General features: G+C 37.7%; 1 protein-coding gene and 1 pseudogene across 1 annotated transcript; one reads left to right on the forward strand and one right to left on the reverse strand.

Annotated features, from left to right (window-relative positions):
• Window positions 1-5,596: 5,596 nt before the first annotated feature.
• Window positions 5,597-23,379, forward strand: GINM1 (glycoprotein integral membrane 1). The gene is made up of 8 exons (XM_032485129.1): window positions 5,597-5,721; window positions 10,251-10,310; window positions 10,481-10,577; window positions 15,323-15,474; window positions 16,195-16,351; window positions 16,907-17,040; window positions 18,411-18,574; window positions 22,679-23,379. The coding sequence occupies exons 1-8, from the start codon at window positions 5,602-5,604 to the stop codon at window positions 22,788-22,790; spliced, it is 996 nt and encodes a 331-aa protein (XP_032341020.1). The 5' UTR covers window positions 5,597-5,601; the 3' UTR covers window positions 22,791-23,379.
• LOC102522823 lies at window positions 19,365-19,860 on the reverse strand (annotated as a pseudogene).
• Window positions 23,380-23,479: the final 100 nt, after the last annotated feature.

Consider the following 23,479-nt stretch of genomic DNA (forward strand, 5'->3'; position numbering starts at 1 on the left):
ACAGTAAAAATATCAGTGGTTGCCAAGTTTCTGGCAGAATGAAGGAGAGATGAATAGCTGAAATATAAGAATTTTTAGGTCAGTGAAACTATTTTGTATGATGTTATAATGGTGGATACATGACATTATGTATCTGCCAAACCCCAAATAACTGTATGACACAAAGAGTGAACACTAATATAGTCTATGGGCTTTAGTTAATAATTGTGTATCAATATTGGTTCATCAATTGTAACAAATGTGCCAGACTAATGCAGTATGTTAATAGAAGAACCTGGGAGATGATGGAGAGGGTATATAGGAACTCTTCTGTACTTTCTGCTCAATTTTTCTTTAAACCTTAAATTGCTTTAAAGAAGTGTGTATACAGAAAAAAGATTTGCCATTTTTCATCTTTTACTTAAGTGACTCAGAAGATAAACAATCTTAAATATTAAATTTTATGTATGTAGCACTTAACATATTCCATGGTTTTATGGTTACAATTTCCATGATTATCTCTAAATATTGAGTCCCCTGAGACAGTAACCTTTCACTCCTATCCAACCCCACTCATATAAAAATCTTAACCTTACTATAGTAGACGCTAAATAAAAGAGATTTCATTAATTTTATTCTTTCCAAATCTTATTGCATTGCTACATAATACTGAATCATGTTTTACCAAAAATATCCATGATGGTTAATTTTATGTCAACTTGACTGGGCTAAGGGATGCCCAGAGAGCTGGTAAAACATTGTTTTGGGTGTGTCTGTGAGGATGTTTCTGGAAGAAATTAGCATTTTCATCAGTAGACTGAGTAAAGATGATTACCCTTACCATTGCAGATGGGCATCATCCAATCCCTTGAGGGCTAGAGTAGTACAAAAAGGCAGAAAAAGGGCAAATTTGATCTCTCTGCTTGAGTTAGGATTTTCATCTTCTCCTAACCTTGGACATCAGCACACCTTGTTCTCTGGCTTTCAGACTCAGACCAAGACTTCTATCATCAGCCCTCCAATTCTCAGGTCCTCAGGCTTGGACTGAATTATACCACAGGCTTTGTTGGTTCTCCAGCTTGCAGACAGAAGATTATGAGTCTTTTCAGCTTTCATAACCACAAGAGCCAGCTGCTATAATCTCTCTGTCTCTCTCCATATATATATACAGTTGGTTTGGGGTTTTTTGGGCATTTTTTCAATTAAGTCTAAGCTTTAACAAGGACATCATTTCCAAAAAATGTTAGGACTGTTAAAGCTTTATGTCAAAACAGAAGCAGGTAATTGTGATAGGCACCATGCCTGAAATGAGGAAACACAGAAATTCCATTCAATGAACAATAAAAATAAAATCTTAACACAAAATATCATGTAAACAAATAATTACAGGAATTTAGGAAGTAATTGTCAAGAACTGTGAAAAGTCTGAGTTTTTACTGCTTTCAGATTAACAAGTTAGCCTGCCATAATTTCATGGGTGCTAATAGAAGATAAGAGAGTCCCAGGTCAGAGACAAAGATAATTTATTACTCAGCACAGTAAGTTAAGTGAGTACCAGCATGTTTGCATCAGTTTCATTGCCTCAGAGTCCCAAAGTGCAACGCTGAGGGCCCAGACAACCTGCACATTCACTGGGTTGCATTACAGAAGAGAATTCCTGAGGTTAGGGAGCCTGACCTTCTCTAATGGGCATAAACATACCAGCCCTTTGCTCTGAAAGCAGACACCTATTTATCAAGGTTTGATGTATGTGTGTATAAAATCTCTTTGAAAGATGGCCTAGAAGAAAGGGCAGTCAGTACCTTGCTCACAAAATGTACAGAAACTCTAGAGTCCCATAGAGAATTATCCTCCACTAATAACCTTGCAGAGTCTAAAGAAAGTATTTTTTTCAAAAATCTTTGAAAACTGAAACATCAGTTCAAACTAATTGTTTGATACTGTGTATATAACTCATTTGATTTTTCCCAATATAATCTTAAGACTAGAGATAGCATTACAGGGTAATATTTGGTAAAATCCTGGATATGCTTAAAAGAAATACTATGAATCCAAAGAAAAAAGAGAGGATTTGGAAAAATCAAACAATTTTTAAAGACAAATTTGGGCTATTCAAAGAGAATTAGAAATTGACATAATAAATATGAGGAATGACTTCATATGTGAACTGATTCACTAATGACCACATATGATACTGCCAGATTGTTTTGAAGAATTCAGACCCACGTGTGGATATCTTAAGCCCAAGATAGAATAACTTATTCATTATTCACGGTGTAACTTACCATATCTTTATTTTCTATCTGTTTATCTATCTGTCCATCCTGATATATCACTAAATATCAAATATTCTACCTTAATAGGAAAAATATCATTTCATGATGATTATATAGTTTATGCTTGTCTCATATTACACTTTGAGTTTCTAATGATATAAATATTTAAGTGATTTGTGCAGTAGTTAAAAAGGTGAAAAGAAATGAGATATATCCTTCTAAATTCTACCAAATGTAAACACTAAAGTAGATTTTCTCTGGAGAAGAAGATCAGTAAATTTTTATTACTTTCCAAACATCAACATCACCAACCATCTTGACTAATTTCTCTTATATTGACATTGTGTACCTAATCTGCCCCTTTTCCTGCTTTTCCTCCTCAGACCCTGAGGAATCCAGTTTGGTAAACTAAGGTTCATCCTATTCCCTGTTACCATCACATTTATAGTGAGAATGACTTTGGATATGTAAAAGGAATATCTTTCCTGTTTTTTGAATGTCTATTGTATGTCAGCCACTTTTTTTTTGTCCAACTATTTTATTTTTATTTTTTAATTTAATTTATTTAGGGGGAGGTAATTAGGTTTATTTATTATTTTAATGGCAGTACTGGGGATTGAACGCAGGCCTCCTGCATGCTAAGCACATACTTTACCACTAACCTATACCCACTTCCTTGATCTTTCTCTCTTTCTTGATCTTATTTTCATCATTTCCTTTGAACCTTCAAAAAGTTGAAAAATGTGCAGTTGAGTAACTCTGGAAAGTAATGGAGTAGATTGTGTTGCAATGGAAATGCAGTGACTCTCCCAGAAATTGAAAACAGATACAGATTATGTCCCAGATTTCCCTTTGGTGCCAAGCCCGCTTTTGGATTACAGAAAAAAGAGGAATTCAAGTTTTGATTGAGAATGATAAAAATAATGGGCTCAGTTGCTGAAAAAGGAGATATATTGAAGTTTAGAGTCTGAGTACTATTTGGTATGAGAATAAAGATGTATTTTTTATACATCTTATATGCCTTATATTCTATGTATTAAATTTTTTTTAGAATATCTTCTGTTATATGAAAAATTAACTTCAAGGAACATAAAGCATCTAATGTGCACAGAAATACACTGAGTTTCTGTAGGCAAACTTAACTCTTTTGGAGGCAAACAAGTGAAAGAACAATGGATGCTCAAACAATGGGGAGGGCTCTGCTGGGAGATACAGACTATCTTACCATCCGCAACTACTTTTTCTTTCAAATGTATTTTGGAACCTTATACGTATATTACTAATTCGAATTATGAATTAGAACAAATATGTGTTCTGACCCATGAATTTGATTCATTTTAATCCTAGCCATCTGAAAGTGAAAAGGCCGGTGGTTACAGTTGGAACCCATGAGTGGATGAGACGTCACTGTAGAATCCACTTGTCCGTTAATAATGTTGTGCTGAATGTCATAATAGGCAAGAAATTAGTTGAATGATTGTAGTTTATTGTACAGAGATTTTGGCCAAAGATTTTGTAGTTTACTCTAGCTATGCAGGCATGGGTGGAGGGTTGATAAAAGAGGAAAAGGAGTTAAGAGAGAAACAGATTTGTGTTTTTCATGTCAAAAGTTTGAATTTAAAGAAAGACTGTTTCTTACTTTCCATGAATGGCATCTCCAAGTTCTTCTCAATCAATCTGCAACCCTGTTAACCTGAAATGCCTGCATTTCTTGGCATTTTCTGTGTTAACCTTAAAAATAAAATACCCAGTTTTTTTTTTTTTTTTTTACCAGCAAAATGAGTTTATTCAGGAATAGCAGATGAACTGCATTAAGGCACATGCAAACTATGGGGAACTATAGGCAAGTTGGAGAACAAAGGAGAGGGGCTTGCTTTTATAGAAAAAAGGAGGAAGGTGGGAGGGGCTGTTTTGAGTAAAAGTCCACTGGAGAGAGCAGGAGTTCAAACTTCTCATTGGCTGTGTGTGGCAGTTTCTCATTGCCAGGGCTATTGCTGGGTAAGGAGAAAATCTTCCTTTTGCTGGGGTAGTGCGGTAAGAGGGTAAGCGTCTTCCTTGTGGAGATGCATGGTACCTCTCTCTCTGGGGTGTGCAGACACAAGGAGTGATGGTGCATGAGAGCGCCCCCTCCAGGGCTTAAAGGCTTCATTTTATTTATTTTATTTTTTATTTTATTTTATTTTATTTATTTTATCTTGTTTATTTTTCTTCCAGTTTCATTGAGACATAATTAACATATAGCCCTGTATAAGCTTAAGGTGTACATCATAATGATTTGACTTATATCATGAAGTGATTATCACAGTATGTTTAATGAACGTCCATTTTCTCATATATATACAAAATTAAAGAGATAGAAAAAAATTTTTGATATGAACTCTCAGTATTTACTCAAATAACTTTCACTTATAATACAGAGCAGAGCCAATTGTATTTACCATGTTGTACATTACATCCCTAGTACTTATTTATCTTATAACTGTATCTTTTAACTTTCATCCAGTTTCCCCTCCCCCACCTCCCAGACCTCACTTTAAATGAGGTTTCTTTTATTTATTTTCACATCTTGCTTTGGAAGGTTTCATAATTTTTTTTTAATTCTGAAAGGGGTAAGAAAAATCTATCATCTTATTTTCATAGATTAAGAAACTGACTAGAAAGACCCTAAGTGTCCAAAGGGTTTGTCTCCCAGTTGAGTGTAGTTCCCCCAGGTCTCCAGTGATTTGCTGAATGTTCAACTCAATACAGTGTTGATCCTCAGCCTTGGCACAATAAATCACTTGAGGAACGTTAAAAACTACCAATGCCTGGGCCTCAGTCCAAACTAATTAAATCAGAAACTCAGGTGTCCCCAAATACACCAGAATCAGCAATTTTTAAAAGTGCTTAGGCAATTCCCAAAACGTAGAAGGAAGTACCAATTTAATGAAATTTCCCCCCTAAAGGTGATATATCTTATTTCAATGTACAATAGCTTTCTGCTACATTACCATTATTTTCACTTTATAGACATATGTAAATATGTACAGAGAAATACCTGTGTACGTATACAGTATATGCTAATTCAAAAATAATGGCAACGAAAGTATTTACATTTGTTTAGGTGAGGAAATTCTCTCCAAATCAGAGTGCCGGTCTAATGACGAGATCAGGCTTTCTGTGACTTCCCTCGGCCTCTGAACGCTGCGCGGGACCCCGAAGCCCCAGACCTCCGAAGCTGTCGGAGGCTTCCGGGCCCCGCATCGCCCCGCCCCCCAAACGCCCCGCCCCTCGGGCCCGCCCCGCCCTCACCTCCCCGCCTCGCGCCCCCGCCCGCCGCCCGCAGCCCGCCGCCTGCCAGACCAAGATGGAGGGCGCTCTCTGGGCGCCGCTCTCCCTCCGGCTGCTCCTGCTCGCGGTGCTGCCGGCCGCCGGCTGGCTGACGACAGGCACCCTTGAGCCACCGCTGCCACAGAGAGCCCCGAAGGTAGGGCGAGGCGGGCGCGGCTTGGCAGCACCTCCGCCGGGATCCTTGGGGGAAGCCCGGGCCGGGACGTGGGACTGCGGCGTCCCCCTGGACGCCTCCCACCTAGGACAGGCAGGCCAGGGGCTGGGGGCCGGGCCCCCAAAGGAGAAGTGGGGAGAAGCACCCGAGGACGCTGGGGCGGCAGGCGAGGGAGGAGGCGAGAGAGCAAAGGGAGCTCTTTAACGTGTGGTTCAGCCGGTGCCCCGAGACTGATTGTTAAGCAGTCGAAACTGTTGCCCTCCTGGCGGGGGGTTGCCGTCAAAGTAGCCGATCATAAGTGATCTCAACCTTTTGTTATGGCGCCTTCTTGGGGTAGAGCCGGGCTCTGGGTCAAGGCAGTGTTTATGTGCTGGGGAAATGTGGAAGTTGCTTAATGGGAGAGAGCGAGAGCGTTTCCAGGCCACCTGTCTGCTCGGGCCAGCGGAGGGGAGGATGCCTTCCGCGGGCGCGCAGGGCTCCGGGGTGCACGCAAGCCGGGTCGATGGGACGGGAGAAGGGGAGAGGCGGAGAACCCAACCAACCCTGACCCTGACGTCGTCCCTTTGGCGGGTGTTGTTAGAGGGGTGGATCTTCGAGGCTGGTGGGACCAGCCGCATCAGCATCCCTTGGGAACCTGGTAGAAACGCACCAATCCGACGCTCTGGGGTGGGGACCCTGCAGTCTAAGTAAGCCCTCCAGGTGATTCCGAGGCCAGCTAAAGTTCGAGAACCACTGCATGCTTGTCGTGAAGGGTGGCTTGTTCTTACTACTTTTGCCAGTGTGGAATCGTGCTGACTTTAACCAGTGTTTGCCTTTCATCAATTTAATGTGTGGTAGGGAAAAGTTTGAAGACTTTAAAATGCAAATTTTTCCTAGAATGAAAAGCAGCTTTTCTTACTAGTCAAAATTCAGGGGTGACTGACACCATAAATGTCACTTAAAAAATTTGGGGAGGGTAATTAGGTTTTTACCTTCCCCCACAAACGTCACTTTTTTACTTTCAATGTTTTCGAATTACATTACTCTCCCTGGGTATTGTAATAGCATATCTCGGTTTCAGTTCTGTTGGGACATTCCAAGAAGCCACACCATCCCATGTGCTAAGAACCACTTATATCTAAAATATGTGGACCACAGTTGCAGCTGTTCAAAGTTATGAATATGAGACCAAGAGGCCAAATAAAAGTGAAATAATTCCTGAAGTTCTGGAATTTTCCCAATTTTCCAGATTTTGAAGATTAATCATAGTTACTTATGAACCAGAAAGACATTTGAGTCTGTCCCTATAATCTGAAAGAAACTGTTTTTTGACTGCAAGCTGAAAATACACCACACTGTGGCCTGTTAGTGAGTTCATTTTAGTTCTCCTTACGACTTCATTCCACTTTTGGAAAGTCCAGATCTACACTCAGAATTTCATAGATTAAATGAACGCCGTGCAGCCAGAAGGAGAATCTCATTGGAAATGTGTATGTGGGAAGCTGAGGCCTCTGGATCTAAAAATTTTTTAATGTTTTGTGAAAATTCTCAAATGTACAGAACACTTAAAATAATTTGTATAGCGGTCACGCATATTAGATAAGAACTGTCTGGTTGACCGTTGTGCAGTGATGGTGCATGTCTTCTCTCTCCATGACAGTAGTCACCAGACTACTGTGGTTATACAGTATTTGAAATGTGGCCAGTGCGACTGAGGAACTGAGTTTTTAAATTTTTATTTAGTTTTAGTTAACTTAAATGTAAATAGCCACATGTGGTTAGTGGGTACCATATTGAATAATGCAAACTTAGACTACCATTTATATTTACTCATTTTATCACACATCTGTTCACTTGTTCATCTTTGTATCCAGGCTGATCTAAATGTAAGAAAACTGGTTGGAGTGGGGAAAATTCTCCCTGTTCTCTCCTTAGTGACTCAGATTTATTGGATTGTAAGCATTTTTCTGTTTTTTCTTGTCGACTGAATAAATAGGCACAACCTAAAAGTTGAGAATTTTGTTTTATTTGGCAGACAAAACTGAGGACCTAAGGCTGGAGGACAGCCTCTTAGATAGCTTTGAGAGTCGGCTCTGAAAAGATAAGGAAGGAACCAGGATATATAGGAGTTTTTGCAACAAAAGCAGGTAGTCGGAACATCAAAAGATTACTGTTAATTAAAGAAAACCAGGCATCTCAAGTTAATTTAGCTCACTTTTCTACCTTTGGGAAGAAGCAAGAGTCTGAGCTCATTAAATCATTACTTTGATACGCACCTTAACTGTCTAGGGTCAGCATCCTGCTTTTCTCCATCTGAGTCCCCTTAGGGTGCACAGTTGAGGGTGACGGAAGTGGCTGTTGGCTTGATGGCTGCAATGTCCTTTGTTTACTGTACAGCAGGTGACATTTTTCATCCACTGTTTACATATGTAGTTGTCAGAAGTTGAGGTTACACTGATTGTGAAATAAAAAATTTTACAGCATATTCTTCTAATATTAAAATAACTTGGTCACCAAAGAGAGGCATCTAGAGGACACTTATTTTTTTATATGTGTAAATATTTGTTACATATATTTCCCTCAGACTTACTCATTTACTTTAAGACAGGTATCTATTACCTTTACCCTTAGGAAGCCATTGTGTCTCAGATGGGCATCTTGTGAGTGAGGGAATTAGAGGCGAATTGAAAATGGGTAGGGAGAAACTTCAGTTCTGCCACCTGCTTTCCAAGTACACACTGCCCTGGCTCACAAGCTTGAACTTCCAGTTTAGGCAGAGGCTCTCAGGAGGAGCAGGGAATATGACCTGGCTCAGAACTTTGGGTCAGGAGGCAGTAAGGGATGAGAGTTTCTCCTGATATGAAGTAATTCAGGAAGACTAAAAAGACTTTAATTGAACTTGGTTCTCTGGAAAATGTAGTGTGCTAGTGTCTGTTAATTTTCTTTTACAAACTCCATATTCTACTGGGCAAGTGATGTATGTAAATGCAGTAAACCACTGGCAATATAGTGTATGTTCTCTCTTGAAAGGCAGAAGCTATAAAAAGATTTCTTAGAATGTCATCATTGGAGGGTTATCTCTGGGCTGTTATAAGAACAATAGTCTACAGTTAACAGATCCTGTAGTTTGGATAAAGAATGAATTCTTGGCTGGAATTTGGGCATAAAACAATACAACCATTGATTTGATGGTTTATTAAATGTTGGTTTGTTCTAGAGATGAATATATTTGTTCTAGCCCACACTTAGTTCTAGTTTAGAATGGACCAGGAGAAAGCCAGGCTAGGTCTGAGGAGTCACTATCCTAAAGCTTCCTGGGCTCTTATAAGAGTTAGGAAGTGTACAAAGTCATCCTAAATGAATGGTGTGGGCTTACATGTTAAACTCCTATTCCTCAAGTTGTCCCAGGAGTCAAGTCAGCCTCATAAGATCACTTCAGTCTTAGTCTCTCATTTGTTAGAAATATATAAAGTGTTGGGGATGCTCATGGTGCCAAGAAATATGCTTGTGTATTAGTTTGATATTTATGAATAATTTTTCTCTTTTCAAAGTTAAGAATACCCCAAGACAAAAATATTTAAGAGGAATTTTATTTTTATTCTCAGGTAACAATGTCCGTCTGTGAATAAACTTAGGAAAGAATTTGATTTACAAATGACAAATTGTAGTTCCTGTGACCCTGAATACTTAAAATAGTGCTTTCTTCTCTATAGTAAGCATATCCTGAGCAAACTTAACTATTTGAGTAGACAGCTTTTGAGCATACCTTGAGAGGCACTAAAACTGATTGTACTGCAAGTCCTTGTTCAGGGGCACTGGGGGACACGTTACAGAAGGTTGGAGCCGCTTTGTTCATGAAAACAATAAAGCTGGAAACATTTCAAATGTCCACTGATAGTAGAACAGAGAAGTAAATTGGTGATCATTTGATGGAATATTACACAGCACTGTAAATAAATGTCTACAGCTGCATGCATCAATTATTTTTAAATAAAAGAAGTTCCAGAAGAATACATACAATATTACTCTACTTACATAAAGCTCAGGAACAAATAAAACTAAGCACTGTGTTGTTTAGAGAGAGATGTACAAGTAATTCACCTGTAAAGAAAAGCAAGAGATGTTAACATAGAAGACAATGTATGGATTCCTTCTGAAGAGCAGGAGGGAAACGTGACGGAGAGGCTCGTGTGGGAGACTTCAAGGTGTGGATGACGCTCTCGTTTCTAACCTAGGTAGTAGGCACATGAGTGTTAATCTTCTCTTTTAAACTATGTTTGCATGTTATATGTTCAGATATGTGATATAATTTATAATTAAATGGAAAAATATGTACATTATGAAAAATTGGAGTTATAAGTAAGAACATTAAAAACTCTGTAAAAATGAAGTTGATGAGTTTTTTTAAGTGGTCTTTTAATGTCATAAGTGATTCTACACTAAATATAATTGAGGGGAGAAGAAAAAGCGCTGAGTTATTCTCGGCTTGGGAAATGCATACCTGTCCAACTTGTGTGATATTTGTTTTGCAGGACAGCATCAGAGTTAATGTAACTACCCTGAAAGATGACGGGGAGACATCTAAAGAACAGGTTTGTCTCCTCTGGTTATGTTTTTATTCTATCACTGAGCTAAGTATTATGCAGCCTATCTTATTTTTTATCTACACATCCAATTTAGTTAGATAATGTATTTTTGACATGAAGAGTTTGTCATCATTTGTAAACCATTGGAATTAATGTGTATACTGCTTTATTTTAAGGTTGTTCTTAACATAACCTATGAGAGTGGACAGGTATATGTAAATGACTTGCCTGTAAATAGTGGTGTAACCCGAATAAGCTGTCAGACTTTGATAGGTGAGTACTGCTAAATTATTTCCGTAATTGTTCTATTTTTAATAACACTAAATTAGTGAAACACAATTCTTGGATATTCTATATTTCCATTTTAAATTAATAATATATGTCACTACTGGAGTATGTAATAACACTAATGTATTTAAAACTCTTCCTACTTCACATTGATTATTTCTGGCATGGTCACATTTTCTGTGTCATGAGATTGGTATTGCTTGGAACTGCATGTCTGGCAGGTTGATAACTATGTAAGAATGTGCCTAGAGGTGGTGAATGGAGATTTACAAGCAAGAGTCAAAATCTTGGGAGGAGTGCCTATCACAACTGTAAAAAACAGAGAAAAGTGAATTGTCTTTCTGATTTTCTACATTTCAGTTTCTTCTGCCTTTATGTCTGTAACGTTCTCCTTTTTAACCTTGTAAAATCTTGAGTTTAAAGACAAGCAAATGTATTACATTGGAATGTACTATTGTTTGAATGAAATAAAGAATATGAGAAATTTGTATTGTATTCTTATTACCTGTTTTAATATATGCATTTAAAGCAGTAAATGTTTTAAGCATTTGTATCCTGTGCTAGATTCACTATAGATTTTTATTATAATTCCATTCATGGTGTTTTCTAATTGTTGTGATATTTCCTTGCCCTGTGGATCATTTAGAAGTATGTTGCTTAATTTTCAAATATTTTGGGACTTTTTTTTTTAACTGATTCCACCTCTGTCATCAGAGATATACGCTGTATAATTTTAACTCTTTGAAGTTAGAGATTTGCTGTATGGCTTAACATGTGGTCAGTTTTAGTAAATGTTGCTTTCCATGTGTACCTGAAAAGAAAGTAAATTATATAATTAGTTGGATATGGTGTTCTGTATATGTCAGGTCAAATTTGTTAATCATGTTCAGTCTTTTATGGAAATTACAGATTCTTGTTTGTTTGCTCTGTCAATTCCTGGTGTTATGGTATGTTAAAATCTCTACAATATATATTTGTCTATTCTTTCAGTTTTGTCAATTTTGCCTTATATATTTTGACACAATATTACTAAATTCATACAGATTTAGAACTGTTGTGTCTTTCTGGTGAATCCACTCTTTCATCATCACATGACCTTCTTTATCTCTAGTGATGTTCTTGCTTTAAAATCAGCTTTCTCTGTATTATTTTAGCAATAACTGCTTTTTGGCTGGGCATGGGGGTGGGAGGTGGATTGCTTTGTGGTATCTTTTCATCTGTCCACTTTCTTTCAGTCTTTCTGGGTCCTTATAATTAAGGTGAATGTCTTACAAGCAGCACCTACTTGAGGTTTCTTTTTCTTTTTTCTTTTTCTAATTCAGGCTGTCAATCTGTCTTAATTGGAATTTTAATTTATTTGCATTAATGTTAATAACTGATATATTTGGATTTAGATCTTCCATCTTGTTTCCTATTTGTATCTCACCTATTCTGTTTCTTTTTCTTCTCCTTTTTTGCCCTCTTCTGGGTTATTTACTTTTTGTTTCATCGTTCCTCTCTATTTGTTGGTTTTTATGTTATTTTAGTATTCTTGTAATGGTTACCCTTGAGATCAGTAAACTAATACTTTTATTATTTTCCAAATAATGCAGGAAACTTAGAACATTTATACTCCATTTATTCCCTTTCTGCTTTTGTGTCGCTATTGTCATGTACTTTAATTCTTTGGGTTCTTAAACCCTAAGCAACGTAGTTGTTCCTAATATTTTTCTGTCGTCCAGTATTCATTTATGTTTACCTGCATGGTTACCTTCACCGAGGCACTTCATTCCTTCCCGAATATCTGTGTTCCCCTCTGGGGTACTTTTCCCTCTTCCTGAAGAATTCCCCTTAGTATTTTTTTAGTGCAGATTTGAGTGTATGTGTGTGTGTGTGTTTGTATTTTTACATCTTTTCTAGTGGTTCTCAGTGAGAGAGTGGGTGTACTACGAGGTAATCCATCACAGCTGGGAAGAGAAATGGCATTACTGGTTTGAATGCTGTTCCACTGATGTTGTGTTCATGAGGAGTTTGACATGGAGTGCAGTCTGGCCGCTCTGTGTATCGTGCTCATCCTTCAAGTCATCCCTGTTGTTGCATTGAGCTTATTTCCCTGAAAGCTGAAGTAAAAGCCTATCTTATCAGTCACAGGAATCTTCAAAACACTAAATGCAGCTACAACAAAAAAGTCTTCTATGCTTAATTCTTTTAAAAAAATTCTTCTTTGGTAGATGGATTAGTTATTTATTGCTATGTAACAATTTAACCCCAAACTAAGTAGCCTCTGGCAGTATTATCTCATAGTTCCTATAGGTTCAGAATCTGAACTTGGCTTTGCTGGGTCCTCTGCTTCTAACTCAGCTGGGAAAGATCTGCTTCCTGGCTCATTCATGTGGCTGTTGGCAGCATTCATTTCCATGTGCACTGTTGAACCGAGGCCTCCGCTCCTCTCAAGATGGTAGCTGGAGGCCTCCCTCATTTCCTGGCCACACAGAGCATCTCACAACGTGGCAGCTGGCTTTGTCAGTGGGAGTACAAGAGAGAGTGCCAGCAAGAAAGCGGGCCAGCACGACAGAAGTCAATGTTTTATTACCTAATCACACGAGTGCCGTTTCAGCCCTTTTGCTGTTTATTAGAAGCAAGTTATTAGGTCCAGCTCGCACTCAGTGGGAGAGAATTGCACAAGGAAGTGAGTGTCAGGCGGCAAGGGTCATTGAGAGCCACTTTGGAAAGCTGTCTACCTGAGCAGAGAAAGTCCAAATAATGAAGGACTTCTGTTGTTTTTAGTTGTATTCTATAGCATTGGTACCAGATTTGGAGTCTGAAGAGTCTGCAGTTTGATGTATTTATATGACCGCATTTTCTCATCTGTTGAGTCTCTTGCGTCCTAGTGCACCGGCCTTTGGGCATACAAGCAGGCTGGCAAAGAGCCTGCTGTTTCTTGAGGGAGACCAATGGGTAGACTGTGAAAACACTGAAATAGACCATGAGAGAGGGGAAGTCTGCCAGTTAGGAGCCTCAGAGGGCGTGAGGGAGGTTAGGCAGATGAGAGAGAGGAGCGACAAGCACACCATAACGAGGCTGAAGGAGGAAGCCAGGCGGAGAGCCGCCGAAAGGGTTGTGTGGATGCTGCTCTGTTGTGGTCAGATTACTCTGGCCCTGTTGTGCGCGGTTTAAAGGGGGAGCGATACAGGAGGGAGGATAGTTGGGTAAGCATTGTAATAGTAAGTAGCGAATGAACTAGATGTTGAGTGGGGAGGTAGGTAGAGATGGAAAGGACAAAAGAGATACTTGGGAGTTGGAATGGCCTAGAGGAAGCAACTGACTGGGCATAGAGGATGAGGGTAAAGAAGGCAAAGGTAATTTAGTTTTTGTCCTTGGTAGCTTGGCAAAAGGGTGGGTTTATTAACAGAAACGGAAAAATGGAGGAGGAACAGTTTTGTGAAGACTTAGTGAAATCAAGGGTTAGGCCACTTGATTCTCAATAAAAATGTCTGTACCTGTTTAAAAAATTGTAAATGTTAGTCAATACCCGCCAGAGATTTTGATGTATTAGGATTAGAGTGAGGCTCTGGCATCTGTACTGTTCCCCAATTGATCCTTATGTGTAGTTAGGATTTAGAACCACTAGACCAGGTATTTGAACATTATTGATAATTTATGATAGGATATTTATTTTAAATTATGTATTTATAATTCTGGATGAAATCACTGCTTCGCAAAAGCTATAGAATAAACTTGATGCATGTTCTCAAGGAACTCAGCCTAGTTGAGACAGGTTTATAAACTAAGAGCTACACTGCAGGAAAGTTAGTGCTTTAAAAAAAAAAAGGCATGAACTTGAGCATTGTAGAGATATGGTATGTGGAACTACCTAAGTAGAAGTTTATTAAAAAATGGATGGGAGGAGAGTAAGTAGGTAAAGGGAATAGCTCTATAAAGGCACCGAATCAGTTTAAACAGATGGGTCTCTATGCAGAACATGCATCTGGGTTCCTTTTTGGCAAGTAATCCTCAGACAATAACATTTGAGGGACAGAAACAAAATGCTGCTTTTGCAGCAGTTTCATTGGTTTATATTTTTCTATAGTATTTTCTGCCGTAATAGAGTAGCTGTTGGCTCTCTGAACCAGCTGCAGTTTCCACACCCCATCTCCACTGGGGTCATTGTGAGGGTTCTCAGCTAGAGAGGATCATGGCCAGTAGCTGACCCCACCCCATCATCCATTAGTAGGGAATAATTACAGGGCTTTCCCACCCACTTCCCAGTTCCTGCCCTCTGCAACAGAACAATTCATTTACTGGGGAAGAGATTGAGAAAAAAAAACCTCTAGTATCCTTACTGCTTGGTCCCCGTCCATCGCTGGGTTTTGTGAATGAATGGATGGGTGGATGGATGAACGTGCTCACTTTGCTTTGACAATCCCAAATGTGGGAGTGTCTGCGTAAAGAGTTATGCCCTGTTGGTTCCTCACTGACAAAATATGTAGAATAGGAATGATGCTGCTAGTGTGGGGTTCATACAAAATCTAGGACTTTTCCCTTTTCAAATGACTGTAAGCACTGTGAGAATTTGTCAAGTTGTCTTTGTTGTCATAAATCTGAAACATCAGTGAGGTCAGAAATGAAGAAAGACAAAGATGTTGGTCTGCAACTGTCTTGTTCCATGTAAATGTCATCATAATAATCAAATTCAGTAACTGATTTGGTGGCATTTTTTTGTTCAAAGCTGTCACTACTTTTTTTTATAGTGAAGGATGAAAATCTGGAAAATTTGGAGGAAAAAGAATATTTTGGAATTATCAGTGTAAGGATTTTAGTTCATGAGTGGCCTATGACATCTGGTTCCAGTTTGCAACTAATTGTCATTCAAGAGGAGGTAGTAGAGATTGATGGAAAACAAGTAAGATAGTATGCTTATTAATTGGGAATTAAATTGTAAAGATTTGTGCTCACTGTTACACATGCGTTCAGTTATTTTATTTATTCTGACTTCTAATACAGAAAAAAGTACCCTAATGTTGTCTGTATCCAATCATTTAGAATCTTTTGGTTTAGTATATATACTTACTTAGTATAATACTTTATACTTTAGTATAAATCTTTTATCATTTGAAGTCTTAATTTTTAAAAAGATAATGTTCATACATGTTTATATCACTTTAAAATATTATGAAAGTCATTAAGCAGAACAAATAAGTGAAGAGATGGTGGCTGGTAATTCTGCTGCCATTTCCTCTGGCTGTGCCTCTAAGTCAATGAAATGAAACTGGGAGCAAGCTTATAGTAGTGAGTGCTAAAGCACACAGGAGTGTGATTAAAGTTGCAAATTTTTGTTTGTTTGGGGGGAGGTAATTAGATTTGTTTGTTTATTTATTTTAATGGAGGTACTGGGGATTGAACCCAGGACCTCATGCATGCTAAACACTCACTCTACCACTGAGCTAAACCCTCCCCCTCCTAAGTTGCAAATTAAATGCATCAAAGGAGAGGGGAAAACAAAGAAGAATTTTGAGTAGGACAAGTTTTTACTTTCAGAAATCAGAAAGAGAAGTTCAGTTTTAGATTCTTACTGGATTGTGCCATTATTTAAAATAAAGAATAATTGCTATTTTTTTTGTAGGCTCAACAAAAGGACATTACTGAAATTGATATTTTAGTTAAGAATCAGGGAATACTCAGACATTCAAACTACACCCTACCTTTGGAAGAAAGCATGCTGTACTCAATTTCCCGAGACAATGACATTGTATTTACCCTTCCCAACCTCTCCAAAAAAGGTACTTTAAAAGACCATTATTTAAAGTATTAAGGAAATTATTTCTTTACTTGATAACTTTTAAAAATTTTGTTTATTTTTCATTTGTTGTCTTTTTAATCATAGTCAATATGTTTAGAAGTAAGCTTTCAAAAATGCTTTATAACGTCTTGCTTTATATATCCACTTGAGGTCTTTATGGAATATGATCAATGTTGATTACATCAACATTTTGCTATAATCATCCATCTAATCTTTCTCTGGGTAATCATCACAAAATACATAGTAAGAATATTGTTCATTTAGAAGAGGAAGCATCCATTTTTTCCCACTGGCACAGAAATTTAAAAAATTTGACTTTCTGTGTGACAGAGTCATAACTACTGTAACTCCCTATAGCTCTTAATTTGGGGTTCCTTTCTGGCATTTAAATCTAAACAACAAATTTTTTTTTCCCTCCCATGGAAAAATTTACGTTCTTGTTATTCGAAATGTTACTGATATAGTAATCTTAGGACTAGTAGGAGAGACACCAGCATGTGCCCAGCATTTTGTTAACTTGGCTCTTCCTCCTCAGGAGAAAGTGTTAGTTCGCTGCAGACCACCAGCCAGTATCTTATCAGGAATGTGGAAACCACCATAGATGAAGACGCTTTACCTGGCAAGTTACCTGAAACTCCTCTTAGAGCAGAGCCTCCATCTTCATATAAGGTAAAGCAGGTATTTGGGATTATCTTTATATATATTACAAGCATTTATGGTTATGGTAAAGAAAATAAATACCAGCATTTAAAATGAAGTGGAAACCATGAGGGTTGAATCTGTGGGACACTGTTAATAGTGAACTCATCAGTGTGTTAATATGGTATTTTTAGGTATTCGTATTTTCCTTTTCAAGTTCCACTTAATAATATAGTCAGATAGTGATTATCAGGGCACTGGATTTAATTTTGTTTGGGATTTTCAGTTCCAAAGTCTTTCTCATATCCCCACTTGTCTGTTCATTCTGTGATTTCTAACACACACACACACACACACACAGTCCCCTCAGGATCCTGTACAGTGACTAAGCACACTTGGTTAAGAGTATACTTTGGCTCTGCCACTTACTAGTTGTGTGATTTTGGACAAGTTCCTAGCCTCTCTAACCTCAGTTTCTTTATCTGTACAGTGGGGCCCCACTTAGTTTGTACAGTAATGCCTTTCTCATGAGGTTGTAAGGATTTAAATAAGACAGGTACAAATGTAAATGTGCATTGGCACCTGTTTAGTACTCATATGTTACCAATGACATTACACTGCGGACTGAAGATATTCAGGGTTCAGAGAGAGAATCCTCAAATCTCCATATATGTTAGCTAGACTCCTTACTCAAAATAATTCGAGTTTAAATGAGCAGGGTTTGTGGTTAGTCTCAAAGGATTCCTGAGATGGTTCTTTGACAAGGGTCTCACTGAAAGTTAGGATTGTTTCCTCTGGGTTGCTAGAGAACTCTTTGCTGCCTGAACTCTAGCGCCCTCACTGGCCACCCCACCTCCTTCAGTGAGGGAGGCCCACCAACAGACTTTTGAAAGCCTGTGCCCTCAGTGCATGCCTGAGTTTCTTTTGTGACTCTTAAGTATAGAAATGTGTTTTGTGCATAGTGAATGCCATCTGTTCCAAAGCTACTGATAAATTTGTCTTTCTTCTCTTGTCCTCCAGCTATTAGAAACCCACAGTTGACTGGTCCATTTTATATAAGTGAACTAGCTGCCTTCTTGTCAATTGGCAATTATTTTCACTTGGTTTCTAGTTAGACAACAGTATAAATAATTGTAAAGCATAGTGACATTTCTGTGCCTCGGTTGTTAGAACATTGCTTTTTAAATTGTAAATAACTGTGAGGTACATTTAAAAAGAAAATGCACCCATTTAGTGTAGAGTCAGATAAATTTTGACAAGTGTAGACACCCATGTAACCATCACCTCAGTCAAGATATAATACAATTTTTTATCATCACCCCAAAATTAGAACATAATTTTTAAAGTTTCTTAGAGCTCAAATGAAACTGGCATATCTAATCAAAACTTTTTTTTTTAAGGTGATGTGTCAGTGGATGGAAAAGTTCAGAAAAGATCTCTGCAGGTTCTGGAGCAGTGTTTTCCCCATATTCTTTATGTTTTTGAACGTCATGGTGGTTGGAATTACAGGAGCAGTTGTGGTAATAACCATCTTAAAGGTGCTCGTCCCAGTTTGTGAATACAAGTAAGTATTATTTTTGAACAACGCGAGTATTTTTAATGATGAAAAAGTTGTATTGACTATATTTTAGAGTAGAAAATATAAAACCTTTTTTATTTAGGAAGGGTAAGACAAGTGGGAGGGAAAACAATATTTTTTTTTCTATCCCATCTTCCAACTTTAGCAAAATTAAAAGACATTTATTGGGTACGTAGTATGGTCAAGACACTTGTCTTGGGAATTCAGATATGGATAAGACAAACTCTACTCTGTAAGAACTTTATTAGAGAAAGGAAACAAATACCTATAATGGGAAATGTAATGTGTGTAATAATAAGAAAGAAATGAAACAAGAGGGCTTCACTATGTATTTTCAACCCCAAAGTATCAATTTAAAATGATGTAAATTTTTGAAGACTAGCAGGATATGCACTGCCGCATTGCTTGTAACAGAAAACAAAAGCAAAAGAGGACATGTGAACACGGGGGCTGATTAACGGTTCACCATGCAGTGAGATTCTGTGCACCTTGTAAATGAAGGAAGCCAAAGATGTATTAGATGGGGGGGAAGAAAGTCTGATGGTATCATCCAACTTGGGTAAAACAGAAGTAGTGTGTGTAAATGTATATGAATGCATAGAAAATTTCGGGAATGACAAAGGAAATGTTATTCTAATGAGTGGGAATGAGAGCAGGGGTGGAGAGACTTTCCCTTTTTCCTTTTCTGTGTAGCTTTTTTTTTAACTGTAAGAAAGTATTTTATAAATTTAAAAATGAATTTATTTTTACTATTTTTACAAATCATTTTAGTTGGTTTTTTTTTTGTTTTTGGGGGGAGGGGTTTAAAAAACAATACTGTTTTATTATAACAAGCAGGAGTGGCCTGCATGGGGTGTGGGTGCACTGGGCTCAGGGTATGTCGGGCTGTGAGGAGTAGGTAATTGGGAGGCTGGAAGGAAAGAGGCTGAGTCTAGAGACCAGGCCCCAAGGTTCCTCAAATTTACTTCTGGAAATGGGAAGCCTTAATGAAGGAGTCATGGCAAGCTATGGCCAGGCCACCAAAAAGATTAAGAAATTCCTGGAAATCTAGCTGCCCATCACTGTTGGGGTCCAGTTTGTTCATCATGCGGTCCAGGACACCAGGGTCCTTCTGGTTCTTTGTGAAGGCAGCCAGTTCGGTGTTCATGAAGATTAGGAACTCGGTCTTGGAGAGTTTGCAGCTGCTACCATCCCGTCCGGCATACCTTTGGAAAACAGCATTCAGAGACTCCATGCACTGCTCAGTCTCGAGGGCTGGATAGTTTTGCCATGTTGGAGAGGAGCGAGGCACGGGGCTGTGAGCGGGAAGCGGCTCCGCGAGCCCATTTTAATTGTCTTAATAGAATTAAATCTCAATACACATGACTACAGTTCTTGTCTTAGCTAAATTACATTGTACTGTGTTGGAAAGACCATAGGATTTATATTTAAAAAAAAAAAAAGACCCAAATTAAACATTTGCTTTTTTTCCACTTGCTTGTCAAGAGGTCTTCAAAATTCCCATTTCTTCATGTGTCACATTGAACTAATGCCTCCCCTTAAAGGATTGTTAAAGGTCAAAGTCATAATGCAAGAAAAACACCTGAGAGTAAAGAAGTATTAGTGCCCCTGCCTTTTAGTTTGTGTTTTCTCTGAAGAATTCACATTTCACGTTTCTTTCTGCTAATGAAAATTCTATAGCTGAATAGTTACTTCCTTTTTCTTTTCCTTTTGGCTGCCAGGAAGGTCAGAACTTTTTTCGGCCTTTATTATGCAAATCTGCATAGAAAACAGTGTTGTAAATTTTTTTATTGTTCTTTTACAAAATGTTTCATTTGCCCTGGGCCTCCTCTGTGAAAAGATGCAATGTAAAATTAAGAACCAAATTTTCAGTATACTTTATCAATGGCAATTGTACTAAGGATACTTTCTGGTAGTAAAAAATTGATAATACAGAAATGTTGAGAGCAGTTAAGTTAAAACTTTTCACTTCTGTGTTCTCTAACTCTTGTATGTAGAGGTAATAATTGTTAACTGGGTATGGATCTTTTATCCAAATCCTATATATTGATGAAATTGTATACTAGATAATTAGAATTGTTTCTCAACCTAGACTCTTATCTGTCCCACAGATTATGTTATTCATTTATAACAGAGGCCCTCAAACTTTCTTGGTTTATAGCTCTCTTAGTGTGCCAGGAATGTTTTCCTGGTGCCCCTACCTAGGCCAGAAGAAAAACTGAAAGAAAAGTATGTTTATATAATTCTTAGCTTACAGATGGGATATGCGTGCTACACAGTACTCTTACCTTGGAATCAGATTGGACACTGCCACCTTCATTTCCTGTTCAACACTAGTTGTTTGTACAGTATTTGCTTTTTATCCCAATAACTGCCTAAAGTCCAGCTTTGCAAATGACTTCATTGAAAAAAGACTGTATAGTACGATCTAATGTTGAAATCGTGAACTACCCTCAAGCTAGTATTACACATAGAGTCTTAAAAATTTTTAATATTCTGTAGTTCTTCTCTGAGCTACCCCAGGGGTCTCAGTGCAGTTTGAGAACCATGGACTTAAGATCTTTTCCTATTAATACGTATATGGGCTTACTTATTCTCTTTTTGGCTGCAAAGTGTTTCACAGTATGGCTATGCCGTAATATAACCATTCCTCCAGTAGACTTTTGGGTGATTTCCAATTTCGTGTTACTTTCAATAATGCTCTAGTGTATATTCTTAAATGTACATATATCTCTTTGCACAGGTGTATTTATGTAGAATAGAGTCCTAAAAAGTGAAATTACTGGGTCAAAGAGTATGTGTGTATGTATATGTGTGTATATATATATATATATTTTTTTTTTTAACATCTTCTCAACACCTGATGGCAATCTTTTTTGCTTTTATACTGTGGATAAAACTCATTTTAATTTGCATTTTCTTCTTACTAGCATCTTTACTAGTCTAAGTCTTAGCGTCTTTGTGTACTTAGCTGTATATGTTTCTCCTGTGACATGCCTGTTATAGCCCTTGTCCGTTTTTCAATTGTATTGCCTTCTGTAATCATCAGTATATAGGAGCTCCTGTCATACATACATAATATGCATAAATATACACTATATGTTTATTTTTAAATCCCAGATTATGGTTTGTCTTTTGCTTTTATTTATGGCATTCCATATCATATGGAAGTTTTGAATTTGGGGTCACAGCAATTAATGTTTTCCCTTTATGGCTTCTAGGATTTTAATTTTTCTTAAATAGACCTTTCCCATCTTGAAATGACGTTGTTTTCTTAAAACATTTTTTTACCGTCACTTTTGTGTATAGTTTGACTTGAGTTCTGATTTTGTTTACCAGAGAGGCCATTGATCTGTTAGTAATTTGCCCGTTGACAGAATTTTAACTTATTATGAACTAAATTCCCTTATACACTAGTCTTGTTTCTGGATTCTCTTCTTCCACCGATCCACTTGTCTGTTGCTGAGCCAGTAGCATGGTTTTAATTAATATGGTTTAATAAAACCTCTGGTAGCTAGTGAGGGCAGCTGCCTCTTCTCCATGTTGTTTGTTTGGAAAAAATGTTACAGCTGTTCTTGCAGTTTCTCCCTTGTGAACTTTAGAATCGGCCTGTTCGGTTCTACACACTTAACTTTTGTTCATGTTTTGATTGAGGTAACACTGAACTTGCAATACAGTTTCTTGGATCCAATCCAAAGCTCTCCCTGGTCAGGTGTTTCAGTAACAGAGGAGAAGTGCTGTCTAAAGATGTAAGGTAGCATTCCAGTGGAGTACTGGTTAGGAAGCTGCTTGGGCCAGTCTTTCTTCCCAACTGGTGCATATCTAGGACTGTCTGCCTTGGGGATCTGTATTTACCCTGTCCTCTCCTGCAGTACCAGGTAAGGAACTTCTCTTACTCCTTTCTGTTCTCTCAATTAGTTTGGTTGAAGTGAACTTTGGACTTAAGTTCATACAACCCTCATGAACTAAATAAGATGAAGCAAAAGCACCTAACCACAGGTGTATATTTAATTACAACTTCGAAGCAGCCCTGTTTTACTTCCAAACTATAGACAGAGGAAATGCTTAATTTTAATTTTTATATTTCAGAGGAATTCTTCAGTTGGATAAAGTGAATATTATACCTGTGACAGCTGTCAACTTATATCCAGATGGTCCTGAGAAAACAGCAGAAAATCTTGAAGATAAAACACGTGTTTAAAACACCATCTTAAATCACGGACTCAGAATTAGTCTATTGGTTCAAATTTGCCACTCGAATATAATTTTCTTGAAATCATTAAGAATCAGTTTGTACCCTAGAAAAATTGCTAAATTCCTAAAACTGCTTAAGACTTGACCTTTACAGTGACAGTTAAACTTCACCTTATTCTGTAATAGGACTGGCTGTTCAGATGATCAATTATTAAGGAAAATTTAAATGAAATGGAAGAGAAGACGTGGAAAAAAGTTGAAACTACCAAAAAGAAAAAAAAGGCAAGACAAAATGCCATGTGCCAATACTTTTCAAGGTGCCTTTGTTAGGGAAATTATATCCACTTAATTACTGTAATATATAAGACTTTATGAAAAGCACTTTATGAAATTCTAATTTAAAAGCTCAAGAACTGAACACTTATTTTTTTATTCAGTAAAATGTGCCTTTATATTATGTGACTCAGTATAAAATCACTGAAGTGTATCATGATTTGATTGTATCCTGTACCAAGACTACTTAACCTTGAATGAACCAAGATTGTAAAATAGTGACATGTTCTCACTCTAAAATAAACTTTTTTTGAAGAAAAAAAGTAGTCTTTTTGGAATAAAAACTTTGCCCACGTGAGAATTACTTATAACAGCTCCTTTCACATGACACTCACTGAAACCAAGGGGCAAATCAGTTAATGA

This window comes from Camelus ferus, chromosome 8, assembly GCF_009834535.1.
Source record: "Camelus ferus isolate YT-003-E chromosome 8, BCGSAC_Cfer_1.0, whole genome shotgun sequence".
Classification (NCBI taxonomy): Eukaryota; Metazoa; Chordata; class Mammalia; order Artiodactyla; family Camelidae; genus Camelus; species Camelus ferus.